Consider the following 23163-nt stretch of genomic DNA (forward strand, 5'->3'; position numbering starts at 1 on the left):
CAGGGGGATGCCTTTAATCAGCACGGCACAGCTCGGCCGACCACAAGGCCCCATTCGAGTCTGGCAGGGGGACGCCGGGCCCTACATGAGACCAAAGGGCATGGATCACGTGGGACGGCCTGGCCACAGCCGAGCAGGCTGGTCACTTCCGCAGCAACTCCAGGGCCCTTTGCTGTCCGTGATTGGAGGGCGGCCAGGGGAGCGTGGCTTGCAGCGATCAGTGCCGGGAAAAGCCACGGGCAGAGCTGCCCGTCGTCAAGCAGAGATTTCACCAGCTTTCCTGTCCCCGCTGGGGACGCCAGGCTCCGTCGTCCCATCCCTGCTCGGCTGGACCCCTGCATCCAGGACTGGCATGTCCCCATAGTCCAGCCCCACGATCTCGCACTGTGGCAGCATCTCTTCCACCAGAATCCGGATCAGCCCTTTGTTGGATACCGAGGGCAGGTATGACACATCGAGGCGCCGCAGGCATCTACGGGGGGTGGGTGACGGGGGAGAAAGAGGGAAGGTGGAAAGGGTTAATAAGGCCAGTTCCCTGCAGAAACACCGAGCCATTGAGGGCATTGTTGCTAGGGTAGCACTGCTCATAAACCCCGATCTTCTCTGTGCAACGAGGCTGCAGACTAAAAATCTCTGTGTAGGCCCCAGCAAGCCCCTGCAGTGTGATAATGTAATCTAGGTCTGAATCAAAGCGGGCCTGAACCATGGATACGATGTGAAGCTTAAGGGTTAATGTTTACACTAAGAAAAAGAACAAAACTAGGACATCCTGCCTAGACACTTCGTGATTTAACGTTTATGACACATTCGGCCCTGCTCTTTGTTACATCCCTAAGTGAATGTCGAAACTTAACTGAGATAATTCGCAAGTAAAGAGAACCGCCCAATGCATATCAGGAATGTGGTTTGATGTGTAAATCAGGGGGCAATGAGAGGACAAATAAGATTTAAGATGAGTGTATATGTATTTTCTTTTTTGTAAAATTGCTGTAGGTATAAACATTTTGTTAAGTTAGTGAATAAGGTAAAAATAAAAATGGTATTAATGAAAGGAAATAAGAATGTAATGATTTTAGCAAGTATGAATGAGGAATGAATGTGGTTTGAATGTTGAGATAAGAACTATTGAGACAATATTTTCAGCCTCGAAGGCAGGAGGGAGAGAAGATGAGATGTCTTTGTTTTAAGAACTTTTATGACCCACATGGCCAAAGATCAAGATAAGGAACCCTGGAAAGCAGGGGGGAGTTTACAACCCCAGAACAGGAACAAGATAAGGTGTAAAACAGGAATGAAAGAACCATGGGAAAGTTGTCACCCCTGCAGCATCAAACGTAATTGATGATTACATCAAACAAGACCATCTGACATAGCAAATCCATAGACCCGAATGGGAATGGAAAGTATAAAAGTGGAAAGAAGAAACCTGGACTTTGGGCTCGTTCTGCAAACCCCAAGGAGCATCGTGTCGTGACCGACAGAGCCTGGCTCCAATCTCGTGCCTGAATTACCTGGCCAGTAATTCAACACGAGCAACAAGGAACTGGTAACTATATCTCTCCATCTCTCCTGCAGAACTCTGTGTGTGTGTGTGTGTGTGTGTGTGTGTGTGTGTGTGTGTGTGAGAGAGAGAGAGAGAGATTTAGGCAATTGTTTGCTTTTTGAAATGTTTCTCTTTTCTGTATTCATAATAAACGCAGCATATTGCCTTATCCCCTGAATAAGATCCTGCTGTTTATTTTATAAGTATAACACCTGGACCATTGGTAAATGAGTCATCCAGAAAGGTCCAGACTAAAAGGTCGTGTCCCCCCAAACTGAGGCCAGAGGCAGATCCTTCTCCCACCCACATTTCAGCATCTCCCACCCATTCCCAACACCCCACATCTTCTCTCCAAGCCCCAACCTGCCTTCTTCCAGCAGGCCCTGGTCCTTTGGCCTCAGGGGAAGGAGCTGGGTCTAGTGGTTAGAGCAGGGAGAAATGTAGCCAGGATGCTGGGGTTTCAGTCCCCAGTCTGGTAGTGCAGACTCGGGCAACTTGTTCCTTCCTGCTCGGACGAGGGGGTGGGGAAAAGGAACCAATGTGTGGAAAGCGCTTAGATCTCCTGAAGAGGGCTGAAGGGGGCAGGGGACGTCCACACAAGCCCAGTGCTCACAAGCACACATGCAGCAGCAGGTCGAGGTGAAGACCGAGGGAAACACAGAGTCAAACCAGGCTCCAGTAACGTGTGTTAAAGCTGCCTTGTCCTCACAAGAATCGTACCTCATGCTGGCGCCCACGCGGCCAGGACACACCTTTCTCCAACGCCAATCGAGCACCAGGACGCCTTTGGGGTAAATGCCAGTGAGGAAAACACGAGGCCCTGGCAGCCACGTGGTACTGACAAGGAGGGAGGAGAGGGGCCAGCATCTGCTCACGCCACATGACTCATCCTCTATAACGGAGATCGCACCCTCCTGGCTGCCATCTCTTCCGCCAGGGCCTGTTTGCCGGCCTTCCTGGAGGTGCTCGTGGCCAACAGCCAAAAGCCAGGCCCTTTTTTTTTTTTAAACTAGAGCACAACAATTGTTTTAGTGCGACTCAGGGCAGATCCTTTCGCTGGCTCAGCAGCGCTCTGTCTGAGGGCCAGGGTACACCATAGTACGGAATAACGACCCGAGCCCTTGACTCATCCCTAGCGCCTTTACTGGAGCAGCTCAACGCACTTCATGGTCAATTAGCTGGGCCTCACAGCTCGCCTCTGAGGCGGATGTTAACATGGCTTCACTCGGGGGGAGGGGAGGGGGGAGAGAAACTGAGGCACAGAAAGTGAAAGCGAGGGATAGCACCCAGGAGTCCTGACTCCCAGTCCTGCTGCTCTATCCACTAAACACCACTCCTGTCAGAGTCCAGAAAAGATTCTAACCACTAGACATCACTCTCGTCCGGGAGACAGAAAGTAAACCCACCTGACTCCCGTTCCCCTTGCTCTAACCCCGAGACCCCCACTCCGTCCTACAGGCAGCATCAGACACCAGGAGCCCTGACTCCCACCCTGTGCTCTGACCACTGAACACCACTTCCTGCGTAGCACCAAACATTTCCACTCACTCTAGTTGGTGGAGGCAAGCCAGGCCCCGCTCGGTGACCTGGGGGCAGCCAGCGAGCGAGAGCTCCTCCAGGCTGTCCTTAAACACGTGCAGCCGGCTTAGGCTCCAGTCGTCAATGTTGGGACAGCAGCTCAGGTTCAAAGACTTCAGCCCCTTCAGAAGCACTGGAGGCACAGAATGGACAATGAAGGGAAAGGAGGTTGGAGACGAGGCACCCACCTGTGACATCCAAACCCCAGCTCTCCTTCCCTCGGCCACCCCAATCATTCTCCGCAGGGAGTGGGGGCTTCCGTGCATACCCCTTGGAACTTGAATTTCATCTCCTCCTGTAGGAGGCGGAGGTTCACCAACTTACCTCTTGGCCAGCGCCCGTCTATAGGAGGGCGTCAGGCTGTTTCCACACTCAAGAACCATTTTAAAGACATGAGCCAAAGCGTTCAACGCGGTCGGCCGGAAGCGACACACCTGCCTCGACGCATCGTGCTCTGCGACACCCCGGGGAGCTGCAGGGGCTCTGCTCTTCTGGAAACCTGGCCCCTTTGTTTGTCGTCTGAACGTGGATGCAGGTGCCTAGCACCTAATATCCCCCACAGTCGGGGATGGGGCACCAGATGGGGAGGGCTCAGTTACTGCAGAGAATCCTTTCCCAGGGGTCTGGCTGGTGGCTCTCGCCCACATGCTGCAGGTCTAACTGATCGCCAGATTTGGGGATAGGAAGGAATTTCCCCCCAGTTCAGATCAGCAGAGATTCCTCCTGCCCCAGTTCAGATCAGCAGAGACCCTGGGATGTTCTGTCAAACTTGCTGCCTTCCTCCTGCAGAGATTACAGGTCTCTGATTTGGTGAGGGTCTGTGGCCAGCAGTGTGACTAAATTATCCCTTCTAGCCTTGGTATCTGAGTCCATTACGCGCCCAGGCTAGGAAATGCTGGCCACGGCTGGTAGGTTTGGGAATAGACACACAAAATGGGATTCTCAAGGGAGCAAAGTATTACTGCTATTGTTACCAGCTCTCTTGAGTCCCAGTCTGGGGCTCTACCCACTAGGCAACGCTGCCGTCTCAATAATAAAAGCAACTATTGTCAGCCCAAGCATTTCTATGCTTTATAGAACCCCCATCTGTGCCAAAAATCCCCAGTACGTCACAGTGGGAAAATGGCCTCTGTGGAAGTAAATAAATTTCTCACCTAGGTTATCCAACCCATTGTAGTTCAATATAGAGCCAGAGAGGTCGATAGCTTCCACAGGCAGGTCTCGGAGCTCTAGGAAATCTTTGCTGTACTTCCCGCGCACGTCCGGACGAAGCCACTTCTCTTGGCCTTGAAACCTGGAAGGAAAAAACCCAGCGTTAGGAAAACTGAGCCTGGTGAATGGCAGCCAGCCAATTATGGCACCACAAAGCCAGAGATCCTGGGAATTCGCCACATTGATTCCCAGGCCGGACCCACGTCCCCAGGGCTTGTCCGAGAGCATAAATACCTCACTCCTCCTCTATTTGACAGGGCAAAGTCAGCAGCTGCAATGTTTTCTCCATAGACCTCCTTGATGTTACCATGGTACCTGGCAAAACGAAGGGGGGGAGGGGAGACATGATCACTAAATTTTTCAACACAAAAATGGTGTATTTCAAGGGTTCCTGCTCAGGGCTATTTAAGCTCTGCCATGGATTGGGTTCTCATTGTGCTAGGCACTGTACAAACAGACCCTGCTCCAAAGCGCTTACAATCTACGTAGGAGAGACAACGGGTGGGAACAGATTGGCAGACACAGGAGCACAAAGAGAATGGCGAATAGCACCCCGGCTGTCCTACAGCGTTGTTGAAGGGTTTTGGTGGCGTTCCTGCAAAGGAGAGGTTTAAGCAGAGGTCTGAAGGAGACCGGCACCTTCTGATGGGAAGCCCAACCCTTCTGATTGCCTGATTGCTCTTCTCGCTCCGTGCAGCAGGAAGATCGTCTTTATATTGGTTGAAACGAGAAATTCTGCACAGAAATGAGCCCAAGGAGCCCATTCGCTGCAATCCGTGCAGGTCCAGAACATGGAAATCAGACAATAAGAGCATAGACTGGTTTGGTTTTTGTGTGTGTTCATGCAGCACCTGGCACAATGGGGCTCCGGCACTACAGTAATAACAAACAACAATATGGACTGGACCCAGCTAACCACTCCTAAGTTAAAAACCACTGGAGAATGAAGTCCCATCCCAGAACAGAAGCAACGGCCAGGTCAGCTTCTCCCCCCCCCCCACACACATACTATACCAGGACTGGAGCAATCCTCTCTGATTTGGTTTCTCTTACTTGGTTTCTCTTCTGAGACTTAATTACTCCTTTGTAAGCCACTAGGAACCGGACTGAGACCCAGAAAACCCACTGAACATACCGTCAGCTGGTAGCAGCTTCTAGTCCTTGGATGCAGGCAAAGCCAGCTGTAAAAGACTCTGTACCTCAGCTGCATGTCCTCGGAGCCAGCCAGTCCGTGGGTCTCAAACCCAGGCCCACAAGGTTCACAGAAGCAGCCACGCTCCACCACTCCCCCTGCCCAGCATCCCAACTCAGCTCAGCTCCTGGCACCTGACTTGTAGTTCCAACTTCCAATTTGTCTCCTGCCTCTGACCTCCTGGTCTCCTGACCCGGTCTGACTTTGGTTCCTGACTCGTGACTGAAGACACTGGCTCTGACTATTAGGTCTGGCTGCCCATGGACCAACCATGACAGCAGCACCTTTGACTTTGGAGAGCTACTGATGAAAAGTGCCCCAGAAGAGCTGGCTAGTCTTATTTAGATAGGACTGGGCAGGAAATGGCTTTCAGGTCTTTGAGACTTTTCAAGATCTCAAACATTTCTCTCATACAGAATTGGGACAAAAGGGCAAAATCTCCCTTTCCTGAACTGACAAACTGAACAACAAAATTAGGTTTGGCTCAATGGAAATGTTGTATTACTTCTGCAATATTTTGCTTCAATTTTGACCTACATTTATTTATTAGTATCAATTCAGTTAAATTTCTAAACAAAAAAAGATGTTTCAAAATGAAACCTCCCATTTCAAAAGATTTTTCCAGCATTTTTATTGTGCCAGGAAATTCATCAAAACTGACCCTTTCCCACAAACAGCTTTAGTTTTGACAAATCAGCATTTTTCAGCCCCCTCCACACACACACACAAAAAAATCAACCAGAAATTCTCACCCAGCTCTGCATTAGATGGGTGGGCCTCCCATGAGCGGTTCTGCATTTGTCTCCGTAGGCACCCAGCTTAAAGCCTTTAACAGTTCTTGGCTCCCATAAGCATCACATTTACAGTCAGCTCATCAGCTGCTCAGAAGTGCCAGAGGTTTTGGTTTTCCAGGAACTCAGCTGCTTGATCAAGTTCTAGCCATCCCTCTCCAAACCCTCCCCTTCTCAGTTCAGAAACATCAGACACAGGCTGTACATACGTGTTCTTCTTTATTATCTTATCATCTTCATGCCTTATGCTCCAGGCGACAAGGTATTCAATGTCATAGAACCGGTCACAGAGGTACTGGAGGATAGCATTCTTTAGAGGACCTGAAGGGGTGGCGCTGCTGTACCGATGGCTGGATCCCAGAAGACGGGGGAAACCCCTGTATTGCTGGAGCTGCAGAAAGTGCACACGTGGGTTTTATTGGTCTTATTGAGTAGAGCAGGAAAATTGGAGTCTGGATTCCTTAGTTTGATTCCTGACTCTGCTACTAACTCATGCAAGGTGTTTGTACAGCGCCTGGCACAATGGGCCCCTGCCTCGGCACTACCGCAACACACATGGTTAATCAGGTGAACTCTAAGGATATGTCTACACTGACAGCGGCAAAGTCGCCGCCGCCAGATTGATCTTTCTGAATTGATTGAGCGGTCAGTGTAGACCCGCTCAATCGACAGGAAGTCGACTGAGTAAAACCACCCCCTCAAGTAGCGTAGCGCTGCGTCGAGGGGAACGCAGTTCCTGTCAGCACAGTGCAGATGGCGCGCAGAAGGGAAGCACAGCAGTCGATTGGAGTTACGCAAGCTACCCTGCGTAGTTTGCATAACTCCCGTCGCGTGCCGTCGAATCTCCAGGTAAGTGTAGACCAGGGCTAAGATATTCAATCATATTTCTAAAGCCCTGGGTTTGGGGGCTCTCAATGAAAACTCAATAATACAAAGAGAATCTTCTGCTAATGCAAGCCACATGATAACCTGCTGAGCCAGGTGTGGCTAAAGGTTAAACGTAGCCTCTCTGCTCCCCAATGATCAGAGGCCCATGTGTGCAGCAAAGCACGTCAGCGCAGCATCCTGACTTGAACTCGAGAGAGACAAACTGCAATGAGCTCCTCCACTGGGTGATTTCACGCTAGCCACATAGTATACTCTGTCTGCTGGCTACATCCTGTGTGATCACACTGCACTGACAGGAAACTGGATTTCACACCTCTGATTGCTGGCTTACATATCACACCGGCAGACAACTCAGCCATTGCCAAATCATCTTGATTTCCCAGCCCATGGGAGCAAATGATCCGCTTCTCATTTACAATGCTTTTTACCTGGGGAGCGGGAGCCAGGACTCCTCAGTTCCAGCCCCTGCTCTGGGAGGGAAGTGTGTCCAGTGATTAAAGCAGGGTGGAGAGGGAACTAGGATTCAGGACTCCTGAGGTTCTTTCCCAGCTCTCCCACTTCACCCTCTCTGTGCCTCAGTTTCCCCTGTGTATAAAGGGGACAATAATGGATCTGGGAGTCCAAGAAACTTCTGTCCTATCCCCAACTGAATCACTGATTGCTGCCAAACCTTGAGCAAATCCCTTCCCCAGTCCGTGCCTCAGTTTCCCTATAAGGAGACTTACCCACCTCACAATGGGGCTTAATTCATTACCTCCATAACCAGAAGCTACATTTACATGGGTTTTTTTTAGCTTCAAATGTCTGTCTACAGGACAGAAGAAATTAAGGCACCGCTAGCTGCAGCAAAAACACCTTCAACTCTCCCACCCTAGATGCTTCATGCAGCCACTGATCAGGCTGATCAGCCACTGATCACGCTGAGGAAGCTGGTGACCATGAAGAGATCTTTGTTCCTGTCTTTGATAAGAAACACCACCGCACAGCCACAGACCGGCTCTGCCCCTCCCGTGTGTATTTCCTGTATACTTCCGTCCTGCGCAGGAGACTCATCACCGAGGGAGGGTTTAATGTGTCTGTTTTTGCAATTTCATTAGCAAAAAGGGGAGGAGGAAAAAAAAGAAAAGAGGCAGATGGGAAATTGGGCCGGTGGGGGTGGGGGGGAATCACTCATACAGAGGTGGTTGGAAAGTTGAACTTGCTTGGAGGGCAGGTGAGGGAAGCAGCTTTGCACAACTCTTTCGCTCTGGGCAATCCAGCTACCCTTTTATCCACTACCTCCCCTTGTTTATCACTGCCCCATCTCTGCCCCTTCTCTGCCTCCCAACACAATCTCCTCCCCGCTCAGACTCTCCCTCCACCCAGTTTCCTAGCCCCCCCTCTTAAGCAGCGGGGGTGAATCCAGTGTCACCAACTCTTATGATTTTAACACACCTCTCACGCTATTTGTCAAAGTCTCAACTCCTGAAGTCATGGGACTATGTGAGAATCTTAGCTTTCATTTAAAAAAAAAAAAAACCCAAAAGCCCTACATTTCTAGCCCTCGTGGCTGTGAAGAAAAAAACTCTGGCCTGAGCGTACTGCAAAAAAATAGAAGGCTAGTAAGAGGAACTCCAAATTAATTTTTTTTTTTAAATCCCACAATTCTTAAGCCAACCTCCCAATTTTTGAGGCTTGCCTCATGATTTTTTAAAATACTTGAGGTTAGCACTACTGAGGATCCTGAGTGGCTCTGAAATACAGAACATCTTTCATTTATCCTTTGCCTTTTTCACCTGTCATGTTAAGATTTTATAGATAACTGCAAAAATTAACCAGGCTGCAAAGATTTTGGCTCAGAATCCACATCTTCATCCTGAGGAAGCTGATGTCACAAGAACAGGGGCTTGATCCTGAGCCACAGAAGTTATGGTGAGGTGTGTCAAGGCGCGCGTCCTTCCCAGCAGGATCAATGCTTGTTTGCTATCTTCACAGCTCAGCCAGACGTTAAGTCTTCACATAAAACTAACTGAACACTAAGGCCACCAAATGGCTGTTGGATCAGAGCTTTAGGGCACGACCGACCGGGCTGAATTCAACCCTTTGACCCAGCAATGAGAAGCATCATGGCCAAATAGTTCTGCAGCTGTCCCAAACAGCTCTACTGACATCTACTGGCTGGCGCTTCCAGTTCCCTTCTCCCCAATCACCCCCACCCCAGCAGGGATTTTTAATTCAAATCCAACTCGTGTTTCAAACCGACCCTTCACTTCCTAGAAAAGGATGCCAGAATGTTTCTCAATCTCCATGAACTCACATCACCCACCAATAAAATGCAGCCCCCTCTGAGGTGGAAAACAGCAGCTGTTTCGAAAGGAAACTCATGGTGAAATTTGGCCCCAATATGTCAGGGCAGGGCAGGTTTCCTAAAAGAATCTTTTTGAAGCGATTCCAAAGGAATTCCAAAGCAATTTTAACCAAACATTGCACATGCAGGAGGCCCTTTTGGTACATACAACACTGCAAATTTACCAGCAAATAATAATGACTCTTGGAGTGAGGCTGACTAGAAACAGATGTGAAATTAAAGCAAACCCAGCAAGCAGCTGGATAAACCAGGCACCTGGCTCACTGTGGTGCCAAGAAGGTCTCCCAAGCTGGCTGCTAGAACCAGCTGCTGTTTCCCCAGGTCCGGTTCTGTAAATCAGACCTGTGGATCCGAAAGCTGCCGACCCACAGGGGCGAAAACTGGACACTCAGGCTGACATCTGAGGTTGCAAGGACCATGGGCCCTTCCCAGAGGCAGCATCTGAGGCCTTCTCTATGCTGCAACCTTGGGTCTTTTGCATGGCCTTTCACTGTCACCACCAACCCCAACACTGGGGACACTCTCTGGTCTGTGGGATGGTCTCACTGGGGCAGCTCACCCCAGTCACAGGAGCCAGGAAGCATCCCCACTTGGGGACAGGCGCCTCCGATCGGCCAGGTTCCCTGCTGCGCGCCTCCCACGGGCAGTGGGGAAAGAGCCCCCGGACGGTCCAGACCCCCGCTCGCTGGGGGGGGGGCCGGGCGCAGAGAAGCAGGCGATGAGAGGTGAGCAGGGGGCACCGTGGAGCACGACAGGTTATGGGGCGGGGTCCCCCCGCCCGTCCATGTCACTAGCTAGAGGGAACCTGCTCCCCCCCTCCGCTGTGACCGGGACGCTCTGCCGGGGGAGTGGGGCGGAGACACGCCCCCCATAAGGCCGCGGGGGCGGGGCGCGCGGACCCACCCTGGGCAGCCGCCTCCCTATCCCGAGTCACCTACCGCCCTGGGCGCCGCCATCTTGGATCGGCCACGTGACTCCCGCCCCGCCTGCGCGCAGAGCAGCCGGGCCTCCCCCCCACCCTGGAGGACGGTCCCAGCCCCGCCCCCTTCTCTCAGCCCCGCCCCCTCCGAACCCTCTTGGGTCCTGTCCCCTTAGTGATCGCGGGGTCTAGTGGTTAGAGGGGTGGGGGTGGGGAGCCAGGACTCCTGGGTTCCGGCCCTGGCTGCGTGGGGAGGGGGGTGTCTAGTGATTGGGGAGGGCTGGGAAGCTCAGATCCATTCGCAGCTCTTATGTCCTGAGCCTGTCGTGTTCCCGCTCTGTGCCTCAGTTTCCCCACACACCTGCCTCTGTGTTACTGTCATGCAGCCAAACTGCGGCCAGCTGGGTCGCTGGTAGGCTGGTGGGTGGCTAAAGGACCCGCTCCCCTGCCCTCCAGCTGGGAAAAAGGGGCCAGGATGCACCAGGCACCAGCCAGCAGCTGGGCCCACCGCCTCAGGGGCTGAAGGGTGCAGGGAGGATGGGGGACAACTTGCAGCATAGCACAGGGGAACCGTGCGGCCGGGGGGGGATCATGACAGGTGTGAAGTGGGTCATTTGCATTCCCCAGGCACTTCCTAGGAAATCCCCTTCCCAGGTACAATTCCCAAAAGTCCTTGGATGTCCCCACTGATGGCCTTGGTCAGGCCTCCAGAGCAGGGAGGGATGCAGGATCCAGCCCTTCCACAGACACAGTTACATTTTTAATACAGCAGTCCCCACAGCTGTTCCCCTCGCAACTTTCCCCTGGGAATTTCAGCTCAGATGACTGAGGGATTCCCGGGTCGTCACAGCGAAGAGCACAGCCGCCCTTTGCACTGGGAGGGAAGGGGCAAGCCGGGCCGATGCATGCCAGAAGGCGTGGGGCAATCGCCGCTTCGCCTGTGAACTTTGAGCCAACAGCTTCACTGGATGTTTTGGAGCCTGGCGCATTTATTAGCCTTTGCCAGTCAGCACCAGAGCCGCTTCCTGCGCCAAAGGCCCAGGCTTCGTGGGACAGAGGGGAAGAGAATCGGTGCATCGGCTTTTACCATGGCTTGGCGGAGCATGAGGAAGGAGCGTTAGAGCCCTGCCACTCGCTGGGTAAGGAGGACCCCTTTAACCAGCCCTTCAGTGCTGGGGAAAGCTGCTCAGTGGCCTGCACTCCCACCCCCGGATGTCTGTCTTTCCATCCCATCGTCCCTCTCCTGCTGGGACTCTTCCATCCTGTCCCACAATCTGTGGTGCAAGAGCCTTCTCCTTTGCAATCCCCTGCCAAACACACTAGACTCCTGGCATCTCCATCTAGTCCCAGCCACGCTGCTCCCGTCAGGCCCTTCGGAGGGTCTCCCACGCCATCTCGCTGCCCCTCCCTGAAGCATCCCAAGGGCTCTGCTTGTGTGAGAGACCCACTAGGAAAGAAGGCCAAATTGCATGGCCCCCGAGGTGTGACAGCCGTAGCACCCATCTGGGGTGGGACCCTTTGGAGACTGAATCTGTTTCAGGGAGATACTAACAGAGGTGTCCCCATTTCCCCGAACAGCCTCATGGACCCTGAAGGCCGAATGCCAATGGAGGAGGAAGAAAGGTCTCTTTTCAAGGGGCTGCCCCCTCTGCCTAAAGGGCTCCAAACCCTCCCCACACATGGCCCTCTGGTGGTGGGGGAGGGCCAAGAGGCACATGGGACAAACAGCCAAAGGGGCAGCACTCAGGCCTCCAGCCTCCAGGACAGGATCACTTGGGTGCGGAAGGAGATGGTGAGTTCGGACTAGTTTTTTTTTTAGAAGGGGTTTGGTGCTGGCCAACGGACCCTAGAGACTGAATCCTCATGGGGTAGCTGGCTGCAGTAGAAGGCCGTTATCTTCTCTGCGTACCTGCCACTAGAGGGGGATGGAGACGCACGCTTTGCCGGCAGGTTTCACCGCGACTGATTGGCTCGACAGCCGTGAGGGGTGGAGACAATTCCAGCTCGTGGAGGGGGAGCAACCTCTAGTGGTCACAGACCCTTTGCTGCCCACAGCCCATCTAGAGCGGGAAGTGAGGGAGAGGCCCGTCATCCAAAGGGCTGCAGAAATGTGTCCAGCTCCAGGCTGGGCCTGAGCCAGGATTCACAGGTGGCCCTCACTGTCCCTCAAAAGGCACCAGCCATAACTCACTTCCCCTCCCAGCTCAGCCTTCAGCAGACCGACCTGGCGCTTCTCCGGCAACTGGGCACCATCGCCCAGGAGATCCAGGACCTGCGGGAGCTGCAGCTGGAGATGGAGGAGTTCTTTGCCGAAGGGGAGCCGCTGGGACCAGATGCTTCCTCCCACCAGCCAAGGGGTGGCTCTGGAGCGGGCGGCATCATGACAGCTGCCTTCCAACTAACCCTCTGAAGATGGGATGCTGCGTGACCCTGTGGTGCGCTGGTCCTTGCTCTACCTGGCCCAGCCACCAGCAGGGCGTGCTAAGCCTCTGATCTTGTCATTCCAGCAGTAGAGGCTCATGCTTTGAGGTCCCAGGTTCAAGCCCCTGGGGTAAAACATTAGCCCAGCACAGCATCCAGATCTTGCATCCCTGCCCTTTTAAACTGGGGGCTGAAGACCTCTATGGGCTGGAGGGAAGCCCTGATAAAAAAAAACCAAGTAGGGGAAAGAGCTGATTGGCTAGATGAACCGTCAATAACCTAGACAGAAGGGTGGGACTTCCCTTCTCTGCAGAGGGTTCTGGGTAGAGAAGCCCTTTATAAAATCTTGTGGCCAAGTCAGGTCTGCCTAGGGAGTGAGAATTAGCAGGAGGGAGGTGGAAGATCCCAGGCCTGTTATAACCTATCTGGGGCACTTTGCACGGGGAAGTGGACAGATGAGATGGAAAAGGAGTCTGGCATGTTCCTTTGTTTGGGGGTCCCCCCCACCCCCCAATTTAAAATAAAAATGTTTTTATCCTTTTCTTTTCTTTTCTTCTTGCCAAAACTCCTCTGAGCTGGGCCCTGTTGATTTGTCTGGACAGTTTTACGGTCGTGCTCTGCCCCACCTGGAATAGGGGGTTTTACCCTGGGAACCAAGTGGATGAGAGAGAATCGAATGTGCTGCTTCTTGCCTGGCGTTTCTGCCATGCCCTTTCTCGTGAGTCACGTGCATGGAAGAGAGATCAATGAGGGTAACAGCGCAGTGTCCTGCCCCGTGGGGACGCATGCTGCCGCTTCCTACAGGGAGAGCACAGCACCTTCCTCCTATGGGAGACATGACTCGGGGGGATCTCTGCCCTCCTGTTTCAGGGGGAGAGCCACCTGCCCCCCCGAGCCCAGCTCTGCAGTTGTGCCACTGGGCGGTAGTGGCAGAGAGGAGCATTAGGGGTGGTAATGGGAGGGGATGTCTCCATGAGAAACTGGGCTCAATTCTTAGTCACACCAGGCCCCTCTGCATCTCTCTTGCAGCATAATGGGGCAGAAAGAGCCCCTGAGAATCCCCACATGTCTGGGGCTCCCCCAGCCAGTGTGGAGTTTGGAGTTCAAGTTAGAGCAGCCCCGAGGCAGGGCCCAGAAAACAGAGAGTGCAAAGGAGTTTTAGAGCATGGGGCTAGAGGCAGCGGAGAAGCAGGCCCATGCCGGCCCCCCTGGTCCTGCCCTGTGCGGTGTCTCTAAGGACTCCACAAAACCTGGTCCTGATGGTGGCGGGTGGAGCCCCGTAGATGCTATGATTTAAACCATCAGACCCAGCAACGGGCTGCTTCTGCTTCACTAACTTCGGTCGCTGCCGCAGAGGCGCTGACGGCTTCCCAGAAACCTCTAAAAACCATCTTTCATTGGACAAAACATTTTTAAAAATCCAAACCCTCGCCACCGCGGGCGAATCTGTCTCCAGAACGTTCACATGCATGGGGCTGGTCCAAGTGCAGCAAACTTCTCAGTGCCCCTCCGCCCCTCCCCTCTCCACCCCCAGCATGGTTAATTGTGTGTGTTGTCATCGCGGGTCCACGGCGCTGGGTGCTGTACAAACACAGAGCAGGATGGTCCCTGCCCCGACAAGCTGACAATGAAAGTAAAGCTCTTCTGGGAAGATCTCACTGCGGCCCTCTGCTGGTCAAGTCTGCGCAGCGGCGGAGGGCGACCAGCTTCCGTCCCGGAGACTCAGCTGGCTGAAGGAGCCTTCCTTGCCAATCTCAACCAGTCTCCAACGTGGTAGTCGATCCACTGCGGAAGTACAGGGTGGGAGGAGGGACAGAGCTGGAGGGACCCCGCAGGAGTACAGGGCTCCCTCCCCAGCGGGCCCCTCGCCCTGCAGAGGGCCATTGGGTGGAATTCAGCTCAAAGCCCAGCCACCACGTAAGCCCTGTGCATCGGGGGGCATTTCCCCCAAAGGCCCTGATCCTCAGTGGTGCTAGGGGTGGGGCCAGCCCCCCAGGAAACCCACCATCACCAATGCAGGGACCGTCCCAGCTGGCGTGCAGCCGGCAGAATGGCTCTGCACCTGCCCTGCTTCCGGCACCTGGCGCAGGGGGCGGAGTGGCCAAAGCGCATTGCGTTGTGGCTATTCCCTGCTCCCCGGGGCCTTCACAGGGTGCACCGTCCTGGGTCGGTGCCGATTTCATCTCGACCTGCCAGCCGTGCCCAGGCTGCGCTTCCCACCAGGCTCTTACCTCCCGGGCCAAGATGAGGGGCCTAGGGTCCGACTTCTTGGAGGGGTTCATGTTGGCGCAGTGCGAGGTCCCGTTGATGAGGATGGCCAGCTCCGAGCGGGACTGGTTGGTCAGGACGCTCAGCGCGTGCCAGGGGTCGATGTCGCCTGGGCGGGGGCGAGAGGAAAGGGGAGAGGCAGGTGACCTGGCGAGCGGTTTGATCTGGTGTGCGGAGAGAGGCCCCAGGCGAGACGGGCCTGTGGGTCCGATCTCACCAGCTCCCACCCGCCTGCGTACCGTTCACAAAGAGGATCCTGCTGGCCTTGGGGTGGTCGGCCCCATAGTACTCGTTGGTGAAGGTCACCGCCTCCGCCACGCGCTCGGGCGCCACGCCAAAGACCTGGGTGCAGAGGTCGAGCTGGGACGACAGCGTCATGAGCCGGGAGAAGGGGCAGGTGCTGTCTTCGCAGGTCTGGTCTGGAGCAGGAGGGACGGGGTGAGACGCACATGTCAGGGCCTCGGTGCCACGGTTCTTTGAGGTCCCACCCCACCGAGACAGACAAAGAAATGGGGTGCTGGGGGAGAGCAGAGGCAAGAGGGTCCCCAGGGCAGGGTGAGCCGGGGCGAATGCAAAGTGGATTCTCTGTCCAGGCTGCAAGACAGGGCCGGACACGGCGGCTGCTCTGTGTCTCGAGCTCCCCAGCCTGGCCCCATCTTGGCCTCATCTGTGCTCCCCATATTCTGCCCCAGCCCCCTGGGGTCACTTACAGCAGCCTCAGAGCTGCTCTAACCCATGCTCCAACCGCAATCCACCCCCGGGGGGCAGAGAATAGCCACAGTGCCATGTGCTCCGACCACGCCCCCGATCCACCCCCTACGCTGGGGGCTGGGAGCAGGGCCCTTAGGCTGTTTCCACCCCCAACTGGGCATGATCCATACATGGGGTGGGGCAGGGGGATTTTTCAAGGGCTGACCCACACCTGAGAGGGGCCTGAGTATGTCTGCGAATCTGGCCTGGGATCTCCCTACAGCCCAGCCGGGGCCGCAGTGGCGGGGGGGCTGCCCTGCAGACTCAGAGAGCAGGGTGTAGGTGTGAGGAAGGTCTGCAGGAGGAAGGGGGAGGGCAGTAAGGGGGGGATGCATAGGGCAGTGAAGGGGTCTGGAGCGGGGGATCGCACGGGGGAGAGCAGCAAGGAAGGGCCCCCCCCGTTCCTCCCCGCGGCTGGCTTACAGTATCCGAACTCGGTGCAGGTCTGGAAGTACCACTGCCGCTCACCCACACCCGTCAGCGACAGGTTGGTGCTGCGCAGCTCGGCCATGAGGCGCTGGTGCGAGTTCTCCATGCAGGGAAACGCCATGGCCTCCAGGAAGTCCTGCCATGGAAGGAAATGAGGGGGAGGGTCACCCTGCGCCGGGGCTGCCCCACTCTCCTGGCCAGGCCGTCTTGTCTCCAGCAGCTCTGGCACAGGGGATGGGGACGCCCTGTTGTTACAACGGATCGACAGGAAGGGGTGCTCTCAGCACACCAGCGAGGGGGAGAAGCTCCAAGGGGCAGGACCCCTCCGCTTATAGCTGAAGAGGGAGGAACTGTGCATCCCGTTTCCTTTAGCCCCTCGGGACAGCGGAAAAGCCACCCATGGTGCATCGTGGGAGATGTAGTCCCGGTGCCTCATTCTCTAGTCTCATTCTCCCATAATGCACATGGCCACTGACCCCTCCCCCCCTCCAACTGCAGTGCATAATGGGAGATATAGTTCCAGTGCCTCATGCCTCCACTCACCTCTATGGGCTATGCTCGACAGCCAGACTTCATCTCCCATGATGCACTGCAGCCATCACCCACCCCAAGACTGCAGTGCATCATGGGAGATGTAGTCCAAGCAGGGAGTCCAGCCCAAAGAGAACAGGCGCATGAAGCCACCCGAACTATGACCCAGCTCAGCATCGACAATCTCTGGCCCCTGCAGGCAGCAAGTGCCCTGGGTCTCAGCCAGGCTGGATGCAACCCCGCCCTGCCCCCGGCCTTACATTATTGACGGCGATGAGCCTCTGGTAAGGGGACCCCAGGTCCCCGTTGATCATGATGGTGCACAGACTGGCCACGCTGCCGCCCTGGAAGCCCTCGTTGTTGTACTGCACGGCACCCATGAAGATGTCGGCCAGGTTGCTGGTGAGCTGCTCGCGGTCGTGGGGCTCCGTCAGGTTCCCGCAGGAGTGGAAGTCCTTCTCCAGCTCAGCCAGCTGCCCGGCGCGCAGCCTCTGGTCCACAGCGGAGAAGGCCTGGGCCACGGCCTCGCGGCACTGCGGGAGCAAAGGAGAGGGACTTGTTTCTTGGCTGCGGGGGCAGCTAGTGCTGAGGGGGATTTTGCCTAGTGGGTGAGATGTGGGGGCTGGGAGCCAGGACGCCTGGGTTCTCTTCATACTTTTGGGAGGGGAGTGGGATCTAGTGGTTGGGGGTGGCAGGGAGTCAGGACTCCTGGGTTCTATCCCTGGCTGTGAGAGGCGAGTGGGGTCTAGTGGTTGGGGGGGTGGCAGGGAGTCAGGACTCCTGGGTTCTATCCCTGGCTGTGGGAGGGTACAGGGCCTAATTCTCCTCTCATTTACACTGGTGCCAGTCAGGAGCAGCCCCTCGCGTGCCAGCAGAAGGACACTGGCATCAGCGGGCACAGAATGGGACCCGGGGGGCCAAGTGTTGGAGCTGGGGGGTGGAGAGCCCTAAATGTCAGAGATGGGCCCGGCTCATCAGCTCCTCCCTCCCCACCCCAGGGCCCAGGAGGCACGGCCAGCTCTCTCTGCAGCCTGGCTCGAAGCGTCCCGCGCAGTGCTGTGCGGGGGCGGGACGGACACACGGATCACTGGGACTTCCCCCCACAGGACCCCGGAACCCGCCCCGAACCATTCACCCACCTGGGCAGAGCCCCCCACCACCGGGTCCGACAGACTCGCCGCTACCACCTGGAGGAAAGACAGAAGCGCCGCACGGGGTTAACACGGGTCCCCTGCTGCAAGGGTTAACTAGGAGTCAGCGAGTCCCCCCTCCTGCCCCATGCAGCCCCCTCGGGAGCAGGCTGCCCTAGAGCGATGGGAGCCCGGGGGCGCCTCCTGCTCCCAGGGGCTAGTCCTGCGACCCCCCAGTCCCCTCCATGACGGCGGAGCTCAGGCCAGGATTTTGGGGGGCGGCACAGGTTGGGGAGCCCGGGAGAACCTCAGGGGCTGCCTGGGCAGAGCCTTCCCCACAGCTCCTCCCTGCCCCGATCCAAAGTCAAATCCCCACCCGCAGCTGGGGCACAGCTAGCAGGGGAAGGGGGAGAGGCGATCAGCTCCGAGGACCGGGGGGGGCCTGGAAGTTGCCCCCCTTGACTTGGTGTTGCCCCGCGCTGCCCGCTCACCTGGTTGTAGCCGGTGAAATCCAGCTGAGCCTGCACGGGGGCAGAGGAAGCGACAGCCGCGAAGACCAGGTGGGGGAACTAGGAGAGGAGAGAGAGGAGGGGGAGATGGAGAGAAACTGGCCCTTCCGTGGCTCTGTCTGCCTGGTGGGAAATTCACCCCCAGCCCCCCACGACCCCGCAGGAGCAGGGGGACTGGCTGGTGGGCTGGGCTCCCTTGGAGTGAGGGGGATCTGGGATGGCTCAGCCCCCGCACTGCTGAGTCCTGCCCACTAGACCCCACGTCCCTGCCACATAGTTGGGAATAGAACCCAGGAGTCTGGGTTCCCCTCCTCCCCCATCAGCTCTACCCCACTAAACCCCACTCCGCTCCCAATGTCAGGATAGAACCCAGGAGTCCGGGCTCCCAGCCCCCCTGCTCTACCCCACGAGACCCCAGGCTAGCACGGGCTGGCTCTGTGTCCCCTGCTGGTGGCTGGATTGTGTATCAACTCCTGTGGGCCAGCTCCCAGCTGTACACTGGGGAAGCTGTCCCGCTCTGTCCTTTCAGATCCTGAGGTCCTGGGTTCAATGTCGGGGGGGCAGTTCCAGCAGCGCCCCACATACCAAATGCCCCACGGTGCCCCCCACGCCGGTACCTTGAGCCTGAACCAGGCGGCCAGGGAGCCGGGGTAGGAGCCCCCGAAGCAGATCCAGGTGTTGTTCTGCGTCAGGTTGTACTTCTGAGTGACGAATAGGTGGAAGGATGCCAGGTCAGCCAAGCTGCGATGGGTCCCAGGGGGAGGCACCAAGAGAAAACCCACACTGGTGAGCTGAGCGCAGAGCCAGAATCCCCCTCCCCTCCCGGTGTGACTCACGGTTAGCCCCTGGGAGGGCATCAGCACAACTATCCCCATTTCACAGAGGGGAAACTGAGGCACATAGAGGGGCTGTTACTTCCCTGAGGTCACAGAGCAAGCCATTAGCAGAGCAGAGAATAAAACCCAGGAGTTCTGGCTCCAAGCTACTACTACTAGTAGTAGCTCTAACTACTAGACCCCACTCCCCTCCAGAGCTGGGGACAGAACCCAGGAATCCTGGCTCGCTGCCCCCCTGCTCTAACCACTAGGGAACCCTCTGGTAGTAAACGCAGTGTGTCCCAGACCCCACCCGTGGCCAGCGCATGGACTCACGCCTGCTGACTGGACAGGAACCGGAGGCTGTCGTCCCGCAGGCCGTCGGGATTGATGCTGGCGCCATAGAAACGGTGCTCCAGGGCGACGGCCAGCGCACCGTATTTCTCAGCCATCTCCATGTGGTGCCCTGGCACCAAAACCGCTATTAGGGGCATGGGAGCATGGCGATGCTGACCCCCCCCCCATCCTCCAGTCACCCCATTGTGGGCACCCCCCCTCAAATCCATTCCACAGCCCCGAGCCAGGGGAGAGGCCCCCGTGCCCCACTCTGCCTCCCTGAGACAGCCAGTCCCCTGCTGTGGGGCCGGATCAGAGCTGGCGCCCCCCTAGTCAGGAGAGGCACCCGTGCCCCACTCCCTGCCCCTCTGCCCATTGAGCCCTGCCCTGCCCCACCTACCCGACAGCACGGAGAACTGCGACAAGGCGCTCTCGCCCCCGATATACAGGAAGACGGGCCCAGCTGGGCGGTGCCAGTACTCCTCATTGATCCAGAACCTCTGCGGGGGGAAAGAACAAGGGCAGTGGGGGCGAAACGGCAGAGCCCCGGGCGTGACGGCCCGGCACCGCTGGAACTGCCAGGGGCTCTAGGCGTCCAGGGTAGCGATGCACGAGCCGGCACGGCTCCTGGCCAGGCTGCGGGCACCTGCGTGGGTCACAGCGCCAGGCGCGGCGGGGGCAGCGCTCGGCCCGGCTCACCTGGTTGAAGGCCCGTCCCTCCTGCCGGTTGAAGTGGTCGAGGGGCTGGCGCAGGACTCCCTCGCTGGGGGCGCGCCAGGGCGCCGGGAGCAGCAGCTGCCTCCTGGACAGCGTCTCCTTCATGGCCTGCACCTCGCGCCACTGCAGCACCCGCTGCTGCAGTAGCTGGAAGTTGCGTGCTGGGGGAGGCAAAGGGAGACGTGGGCAGGGGTGGGGGCTGGTTCTGATCCAGTCCCCCTGCCGGCCCCCCCCACCCCCCGGCAGGACAGACCCAGCACCACGCCCTGCTGGCAGCGACCTCGCTGGGCCTCAGCCCCCGTGGGTCACAGGAGCAAATCCCACCGGCCAAGCATCGAGCTCCAGGCTGCCCCTAGAACGGGGTCTGCTGGGCGTGGGGAGCGCACTGGGGGGCTGTGTGTGTGCTGGGGGGCGGGTTCACCAAGCCACTTCTCAGCGGACAGACGGAGGGATCCAGTCTCCGGGGGTCTCCGTCCATGTGTCCGTCCGCCCGCCTGCCACCAGGGCTAAAATTGCATTTGAAGAAGTGAAACCATTTCACTCAGCAGAACACTGGGGAGGGGGGAAGGACAGGGGACAGAGGTCATGCCATGGGCCGCTTCACCGAGGAACCACCCCCACCCCACCGCTGCCTCCACCAAGAAGCCGCACTCAGCAGAATCTGAGAGGCAAAAGCTTCCCTAACGCACTGGCTACAGGCCCCACCCTCCCTCAGAGCTAGAAATGGGACCCAGGAGTCCTGGTTCCCAGCTCCCCCCTGCTCTAACCACTAGACTCCCCTCCCCTCCCAGGGCTGGGATAAAACCCTGGAGTCCTAGCTCCCGGCTCCCTCCTGCTCTAACCACTAGACCCCACTCCCTAGTCCAGCATGTGTGCAGCCATAGCTGTGTTGTGTGATCCCAGCAGGGACTCAGGGAGGCACAGACCCACCCAAACACCCACCCAAAGGGGAGGGGGGAAGGGAATCCAGACAGAGCCCAGCCCTGCAGAAATCTTGCCTCCAGGCTGCTAAACTAGATCGGACCTGCCCCTCCCCGCACCAATTCACTTCAATTGGGTGTGAATGCCAGTGCCTCACTAATGGGCCTATTAAACAGTTGATGTCATCAGGGCCTGTTCGGACTCACTGTCCATTGTCCTCCCCTCCCCCTCCCCTGCAAGGCCCCCAATTACTTCTACCCCCCTCCCCCTCATGGTGACCCATTTCTCCCCAAACGATCCCAAAGCGCTTTACAGCCCGTTCGTTCACGTGCCCAATTCGCATAGCTTGGCGCCAACCCGCCAAAATGCAGCCACCTCTGGGGCGAGGCCCAGCAGCAGCTGTTAACACGGGGTTTGCTCCCTTGCTCATCAGGGACATGCAGTCACCTCTGAGAGGGAACATGGCACCCATTTAAACAAGGATCCCTCACTCAGCACAGAAATGCAGCCACCCCTGGGACGCACTGGCTGGTTATACAGGGATCCCCCAACACTGCGATGCAGCCACCTCTGGGGTGGGAGGCAGGGGTTATTTACACAGGGCTCCTTCACCTGGTGCTGAGATGCAGCCACCTCTGGGCTAGGGCACGGGGGGAGGGCTGTAAATTACAACCCCACACAATGAATTTGGGGGACAGAACATTAACCTAACCAGGCTACTGTAGGGGCTACCTCAATCCAGATCAGAAACCGGCTTACCCGCTTCAGCTAGGATCAGCAGGGACAGGAACAAACCCAGGACCCGGGGAACCAGATGCCCCATCTTCTGCCGAGTTTTCAGAAGCCTTGCTCAGTGCCCAGAGCAGCCTGAAAACTTCCTGGAGGCGGCCGGGGCCGAGGCACCGGCAGAGATAGCAGAGAAACTGGCAGAGCAATGGCCAGAGAGACAGATGGACCCTCTTGAGTTGATCAGTCACTTACTTTCACTTCCCTAGCCTGCTTAGTAAAGCAATAGTTTGTCCTGCCCCCACCACCCCTCACATGATCCCCCCCCCACCCATCACATGATCACTGTCCCCTTTGGACAAATTTGCACATGCAACGATTCAAGGGGTGGGGCCCGGCCAACGGGGCGTGAACTTTCACTTTGCTTTCCTAGATTACAACCTGCCCCTCTGGTTTAAGGGATGTCCCTCCCCTCTTCAGTTTGCAGGCTGGGAATTGACCTGCCCTCGGGATCCCACTGTGGGGGACTGGCTACAAAGAGGAGGCATTGATAGGATGAAGGGCAGGGGGGTTGGAGGAATTCGCTGGTGGCACTTTAGTGTGTATGAAAGAATAAGAAAGCACAGAGTCAAATGATGTAAAAATCTCAAATGAACCGAACTGTGCCATAGAATCTCTCTGGAAAGTAATTCCTTGCTTGGATAATAAGAATATAGCAGCAGGGACATACTATCAACCTCCAGACCAGGCTGATGATAATGACGGTGAAATGCTCAGGGAGATTAGAGAAGCTATACAAAATAAAAAACTCAATAATAATGGGGGATTTCTGCTGTCCCCGTATTGACTGGGTACATGTCACCTCAGGCCGGGATGCAGAGCTAAGTTTCTGGACACCTTAAATGCCTGCTGCTTGGAGCAGCTAGTCCTGGAACCCACAAGAGAAGAGGCAATTCTTGATTTAGTCCTAAATGGAGCCCAAAATCTGGTCCACGAGGTGAATATAGCTGAAACGCTTTGTAATAGTGACCATAACATCATAAAATCTAACATCCCTGGCGGGGGAAGGGGGGAACACCAAAGCAGCCCACCAGGGTAGCATTTAATTTCAGAAAGAAGAACTACACAAAAATGAGGACA

The 23163-nt window shown here is 56.4% G+C and overlaps 2 protein-coding genes and 1 long non-coding RNA gene across 3 annotated transcripts; 1 reads left to right on the plus strand and 2 right to left on the minus strand.

Annotated features, from left to right (window-relative positions):
• DMAC2 (distal membrane arm assembly component 2) lies at positions 1 to 10530 on the minus strand. The gene is made up of 6 exons (XM_067556673.1): positions 10490 to 10530; positions 6526 to 6707; positions 4568 to 4648; positions 4276 to 4415; positions 3092 to 3254; positions 1 to 472 (listed from the first exon to the last, which is right to left on the minus strand). The coding sequence occupies exons 1-6, from the start codon at positions 10505 to 10507 to the stop codon at positions 256 to 258; spliced, it is 801 nt and encodes a 266-aa protein (XP_067412774.1). The 5' UTR covers positions 10508 to 10530; the 3' UTR covers positions 1 to 255.
• Positions 10531 to 10902: 372 nt separating this feature from the next.
• Positions 10903 to 13407, plus strand: LOC137158787 (uncharacterized). Its single transcript, XR_010921476.1, has 3 exons — positions 10903 to 11609; positions 12049 to 12262; positions 12674 to 13407. It is a non-coding gene; the product is annotated as an uncharacterized lncRNA (long non-coding RNA).
• A 592-nt stretch (positions 13408 to 13999) lies between these two features.
• On the minus strand, positions 14000 to 22283 carry PRSS16 (serine protease 16). Its single transcript, XM_067556674.1, has 12 exons — positions 22057 to 22283; positions 20359 to 20537; positions 20060 to 20159; positions 19660 to 19789; positions 19126 to 19249; positions 18491 to 18568; positions 18009 to 18056; positions 17130 to 17402; positions 16333 to 16474; positions 15399 to 15578; positions 15123 to 15268; positions 14000 to 14676 (listed from the first exon to the last, which is right to left on the minus strand). The coding sequence occupies exons 1-12, from the start codon at positions 22118 to 22120 to the stop codon at positions 14614 to 14616; spliced, it is 1527 nt and encodes a 508-aa protein (XP_067412775.1). The 5' UTR covers positions 22121 to 22283; the 3' UTR covers positions 14000 to 14613.
• Positions 22284 to 23163: the final 880 nt, after the last annotated feature.

The sequence above is a fragment of the Emydura macquarii genome, unplaced genomic scaffold (genome assembly GCF_026122565.2).
Source record: "Emydura macquarii macquarii isolate MOO-44397 ecotype Brisbane River unplaced genomic scaffold, CSIRO-AGI_Emac_v2 contig_1790, whole genome shotgun sequence".
Taxonomy (NCBI): domain Eukaryota; kingdom Metazoa; phylum Chordata; order Testudines; family Chelidae; genus Emydura; species Emydura macquarii.